This window comes from Papaver somniferum, chromosome 7 (assembly GCF_003573695.1).
Source record: "Papaver somniferum cultivar HN1 chromosome 7, ASM357369v1, whole genome shotgun sequence".
NCBI classification, from domain to species: Eukaryota; Viridiplantae; Streptophyta; class Magnoliopsida; order Ranunculales; family Papaveraceae; genus Papaver; species Papaver somniferum.
The window spans coordinates 113,842,739-113,848,825 of record NC_039364.1 but is presented as its reverse complement, the minus strand read 5'-3'; the positions used below and the strand labels follow the sequence as shown (position 1 = coordinate 113,848,825).

Sequence of the window (6,087 nt, the reverse complement as noted above, 5' to 3'; positions counted from 1 at the left end):
AATTTTTCTTGTGGAAAGCATTGACCGGAGGTTTTTTAACCTTCGACTCCAACACCTGTCCCGATGCAACTCCGATATGAAGACTGTTGTTCACATTCTGCTTCATTCTCATGTTGACGTAGATTCATGGGCTACCAATCTATTTGTAATTGATGAATCATCGGGTATCGCATACCCTCGTGTAATAACCACTTAGTAACTTAATAAAATTTATGCTTCAAAAAAAAAAAAAAAACAAGACAATAATCGTAATTATCTCCTGTGGCGCAACAGCTTTCACAGCTCAGTTGGTTAGAGCACCCGTTGAGTTCAATTCAACAATCAATGAAAGCATCCGTCGTTTCTATCCTTTTTTTCCTTCTTTTTTTGCACGCACACATCTCTATGAACTGTACCACAAACACTTCAATACTCCCATTCACAGCACATCACTCTTACACAACTCTATCCTTTGACACTCAAAACCCTCGCTCACTTCCCCTGTAAACATTTCCCTCCCAAACTCCACAAAGGGAGAGAACAAAAATGCAAACCCTACTAAACCCTCTTCTTCTTCCCTTCCCATCTTCAAAACCCACCAAATCCCTACTCAAACCCTTACCCCTACAGACCCCAAATCCCATTTCCTGGAGAATTAGACTTCCTAAACCCCCAAACACTTTCAAACTGAAAGCATTTACTTCAGATGAATTCCCAGTAGATGAAACATTCTTAGAGAAATTTGGTCCAAAAGATAAAGAAACTGAAGACGAAGCACGTACACGTAACTGGGTCGAAAGAAATTGGGCACCTTGGGAAGAGATTCTCTCGCCTGAAGCTGATTTTGCTAGAAAAAGTTTAAATGAAGGTGAAGAAGTAGCATTAACGTCACCTGAAGCAATTGAAGCTTTTAGAATGTTAAGACCAAATTATAGACAAAAAAAGATTGAGGAAAGTGGGTTAACTGAAGATGAGTTTTTAGCTAAGCAGTTTGAGATTAGAGGTGAGATTTTAGAGCCTTTGGAAACTAGCTGGACTGGTCCTTTAGTTGTGAGGTTAATGCCGCCCAGAGATTGGCCACCGAAAGGATGGGAAGTTGATGAGAAGGAGTTGGAGTTTATTAGAGAAGCACACAAGTTGCAAGCTGTTAGGGTTGATGTGGAGGATGTGGAGGTGAATAAAGAAGTTGATAATATGTGTTTGGAAAGATATAAAATGTTTTTGAAGCAGTATAAGGAGTGGGTTGTTGCGAATAAGGATAGGTTGGAAGAAGAGTCTTATAAGGTATGGAGTTTTTAGTTTAAAGCTGTATTTTATTGAACATCGAATTTTTGGATTTGATTTGGTTTATTTTTGGAGATTAACATGTGAAATGTGTACTTTTTATGATGTAGTATGACCAAGATTATTGTTCTGGTAGACGAAAACGAGGGGAGGATTATAGAGACGATATGGTATTATGGATGCTTGTTTGTTTACTTCTTTGATTTTTTCATTGAGTTGAGATGTATGTCTTGCTACAAGAGGGTTTCTAATCCGTGCACACGTTGTTTATGCAGCTTGAGCTTCCATTTTACTATCCTGGACAGGTAAATTGTTGATACTTTTGTGGTGAAATTTATTCTTAAAGAAGTGTTAACTGTGAAACTTACATCTGGAGAACATACTGTGTAGATTTGTAGAGGAAAAGTGGTCGAGTTACATCTTTATCAAGGTGCATTTGTCGACATTGGAGGCGTACATGATGGGTAACTCTTAGTCATATTGTGCATTTTTACTAGTTCTTGCATTCTGCCCCTACTTTGGCAGGTTGGCTACTGGCCTACTACTTTCTGCCCGTCTATGGGTACCTAAATACTTTTATGGTATAGAAGGAACATATAAATGAATGACAACACTGAATATAGTAGTTACCTAAATGAATGGCAACACTGAGTATAGTGGTTACTTGCTGAGAAGTTTGTTTCTGGTACCAACCTGAACCCAGAAACAAGTTGCCAAAGTTAATGTTGGCTGTCCTTGGCCAACTTGCTGTACTCTGGGTTCGATGAGTCATGCCCAACCCTATTCTGTAGTTCCTATTGGCAATGACAATGCCAACTTGTACGAGTTATTTGCTTTGTTCAAATTCTATCCTTAATTTCCTACTTCCATGAGTTGCAAATACAAATTCTTTGACTGTTTTGAACCATTCAACTTCTGCCAACTTTTTACAAATTCTTTGACTGTTATGCACCATTCAACTTCTGCCAACTTTTCACTCAACAAGTAATAAAATACTTTCCAGGTGGGTTCCGATAAAAAACAATGACTGGTATTGGATCCGCCAGCATATTAAAGTTGGTATGGAAATCATTGTTGAGATTCTGGTGAGTAAAACAGTTGTGTTGATTTAGCTACTACTTTTTTGTCTTCAGTAGTTAAATGTTGATCACTTTGCTTCTCTTGTATTGAGTTCCCCAAACATAAGACTGCAGACTGTAGTTTTACTCAGATCAGCAGTGATGGAATTTAAGAATGATTTTTCCTTCTTTTTGCAGGCGAAACGTGATCCGTACCGATTCCGTTTTCCTATTGAAATGCGTTTTGTCGACCCCAATATTGATCACCTTATGTATGTAGTCTTATCCTTCATATGTTGAATATCCTAATGGTCGGGTGACTGGTTAGGTCTTGTTGGCCATTTTTCCTTAAATTGCTTGATTGTCATTCAAATTTTGATCACCTTCTTACTTTGGAGTTCGCCTATACATTGCAGCTTCAACAGATTTGAGTTTCCACCAATATTTCATCGCGACGAAGATACAAACCCCGATGAATTACGTGTATGTTCTTTTGGAAACATTCTTCTTTTTTATTTATCTGTAGTTGAAACTTTATATTCGTTGAGCATCCTTAGTGCTACTTGTACTTGTTATCCTTCAAATACAATATTCACACTCAGATGATCTAGTATTCAGGACACTAACTGAGCTGATCGCAGGGATGATCTATGTGGGGTGTGCTATCCCATTTATTACTTATTAAAGCTTCTTATTAGGTTATCATTTGTTATTTTTTTGCAGCGTGATTGTGGAAGACCACCTGTTCCTAGAAAAGACCCAGGAATAAAAGATGAAGAGGAACCTTTGTTGTCAAATCACCCTTACGTTGATAAGGTAATTTATGAGTCAATGTATCGATGTTCTTCATTGTGTCATGATAGTACGTCTAATTCAAACTCACATTCTTTATTTTGTTCATTTGCCACAAATGGGTTTTGTTAAGAAATGGATATGATATCAGTATATCACCCTCTCCACTTTGTACTTTGTACTCTGCTGTGAACATCTCTTTTTGTAAAAAAGAAAGTGCATGACTTGTGTTCAGCAGTCAATCTTGGTAGTTTGAATCTGATCAGTATGACTCTTCTATTGCAGTTGTGGGAGCTACATGTAGCTGAGCAAATAGTATTGGATGAAGAGGAGTCTAATCCTGAGAAGTATAAAGATAAAAAATTTGAAGAGATGTTTGAGGCCACAGATGTTGATGCAGCAGTTGAATATTCCAAAGCTTATCATAAGAAGACTTTATTACCAAAGATGATTCTGGTGAATTGCATTTTCCTTCTTACCATTACCTGGTATTCTTAAAGAATTATGATTAACCTGGGGATGGAGTCCTAGCTTAACTCTACTAATCTTTGGGATCCTGGGAAGGTTGCAACCCCTCCAGTGACCTTGATAGGGATCCAAAAGTGGTAACCTATGGGATGGAACCCTTGGTCGAACCACCCTTATGACCCTTCAAGGTTCATTACCAATAATCTCAGCAGTCAATGAAATACCTGATTGTATTTTATTTTGGCAGAAAACCAGCCATAAAGAGCTTGACTTGGATGCTGCTCGTGCCGAGCGTGAGGTGAGTCACTCTTAAGAGTTAACTTATGGGATTCCAGTTGTTTATCATTATTTTCCAAGTATCATGCCTATGCATTACATTGCAGTTCGTTCATTTAATGTAAAACTCATGTGCTTCTAATCGCAGCTCAACAACAAATTGAGGGCAGAAGCAAAAGAAAGAGGTGAAGAATTTAAAGTAAGCAAGTTGAGACGCAACATTGAAATGGATGAGTATGACTTAATACATTGGCGCCGATCATTTGAAGAAAGGGAAGCTCTCCTTAGAGATATCAGCTGGTACCCCATCTTTCTTTTCCAATTTTTACCAGCATCTATCCATATACATATTTTTCTATTAAAGATGAATGCCTCTAAATTGCACCATCAATTGATCACTATAGTTGCATCTACATTCTTTTATTGATAAGTCACTAAATCCAGTGCAGTGATTCACTTTATCTCAACCACAAAACAGTACAAAAGTTAATTCTTTATGTAGTTTTCAGAGATGATAAACTCCCTTAGCTAAGAGGTCTAAACCCATGAAGTTACGTGCATCATTTAGGACTTGAAGATTAGGATTTCAACCGTGGAATTTGCACTTTGTCTTCCATTTACTCATTTTTTTGCAGATTATGTTAGTAGGTAGATAGTCTATTGTACTTAGTACTGAAGTTATTGCTTTATATACAGCCGTCAGGCTCTTGGCCTGCCACTACAAGAACCAGGGAGATACGTTGACAGCAGTTATTTTGGGAAGGATAGATATGACCCTGCTAGTCCTTTATACCGTTATGACTACTGGGGAGAGCCAAAGAACTCGGAGAAGAGCAAGCAAGAGCGTTTGACTGATGCCCATAACAAATCTATAGTGGGCAAGGGGAATGTCTGGTACGAGATGTCTTACGATGATGTCATAAAACAGAAGATGGAAAAGGAGGCCAGTTCAGTAGGAACAGTGGTGAAAGAGGCCGAAGAAGAAGAAGAAGATGATGTGGATTATGTTGATATGGATGGACTCGGGGATGATGACTCTGACGATGACGACGACTCTGATGACGAGGATTTTGATTACAGCATTCTAGGTGATCCAAATGTTTCGTCGAGCCAACCTACGGTTAATGGAACTGAGTCTTCTAGATTGTCAGATGAAGGCATGTTTGAAAATTAGTTTAGGCTGAGACATAGTGTACAGTAGTAATTAGACGATTTTGTATTAGTTTAGCTTATCATCATGAGATAATATATGCAACTAAAGCTGTCATTGCGTAGTCTTTGATGCAAAGCAGTTAATGAGACAAAACTTGACACTGCTTTGCGCCATCTCCCAGTTCTTGGTTTATATTCGATATAGACAGATTAGTTAATTGCTAGATATTAGCGGACAGCAAGTCTGGGTCTTTTTTCCTGGAAAGAAGATTTTCATCCAAAAATATTAAGATCTGGAACATACAAGAAACTTATAGGAACTGTTAAAATATAGGAGAAAAACAAAAATGAGATGTAGAACGGCACGATGGTTTTTGAACTACCCAAACCAAGGACAATGTTTGCCCTATGGGCAATAGCAAAATTTTCAACTTGCCATGCCACTACGGGGAAAGGGTCGATAATTTTTCCAATTTGCCATGCCACTATGGGGAAAGGGTTGATATATAAGTGCCATAGAGACCCGTGACGAAACTTCTATCGTCTGTGGTAGAAGCTCTACCACTCGGTAAAGACTCTCCCACCAACGGTTATTTTACACTCCACTATAAATGTATTCCACTAATTTTAATGTATTCGTATCATATTTTACGCAAATTCCTCGACTTATTCGTATCGCCTATTTCTTTCATAAATTCCTCAATTTATTTACTTTTTATTTCATAAAAATCAGTATATTTTTTTGATGAAAAGATGCATATTCATATGAATCGGTTTAAATCACAACAACATATGTACGTACATATGTTGTAACAACTAGAGAACTAACGGACATTATGATATTGGTACATTCAGGGTAGATACCTAGAGCCCGAGAGCAAAAAAAAATATTCACAAAAATATAGACATATCGTGTAAAGACCCTCAAGCTCGTCAACGCTATTAAACCGGTCAAGAGTCGATCAAGAGACGATCAAGTGACGAGTTAGCCGATAATAACTCGATTAGTTTAACACGAACGTTAATTAATAGGAATTAATCTAACAATGATCTAGATACGAAATTAGTACCATTCGAT

General features: G+C 37.7%; 1 protein-coding gene across 1 annotated transcript; it reads left to right on the top strand.

The window, feature by feature from the left end:
• Positions 1–465: 465 nt before the first annotated feature.
• LOC113298184 (protein PLASTID TRANSCRIPTIONALLY ACTIVE 10-like) lies at positions 466–5,231 on the top strand. The gene is made up of 12 exons (XM_026546875.1): positions 466–1,263; positions 1,374–1,433; positions 1,539–1,568; positions 1,654–1,727; positions 2,267–2,348; positions 2,520–2,593; positions 2,738–2,804; positions 3,045–3,137; positions 3,399–3,569; positions 3,829–3,879; positions 4,006–4,157; positions 4,554–5,231. Exons 1-12 carry the CDS (start codon positions 526–528, stop codon positions 5,029–5,031), a joined length of 2,070 nt encoding a protein of 689 aa, XP_026402660.1. The 5' UTR covers positions 466–525; the 3' UTR covers positions 5,032–5,231.
• Positions 5,232–6,087: the final 856 nt, after the last annotated feature.

Coding starts and splice junctions, on each gene's coding strand:
- LOC113298184 (XM_026546875.1), top strand. CDS start 526: ATGCAAACCCTACTAAACCCTCTTCTTCTTCCCTTCCCATCTTCAAAA. Junction 1,569..1,653: donor CATTTTACTATCCTGGACAG/GTAAATTGTTGA, acceptor CATACTGTGTAG/ATTTGTAGAGGAAAAGTGGT. Junction 3,138..3,398: donor ATCACCCTTACGTTGATAAG/GTAATTTATGAG, acceptor CTTCTATTGCAG/TTGTGGGAGCTACATGTAGC.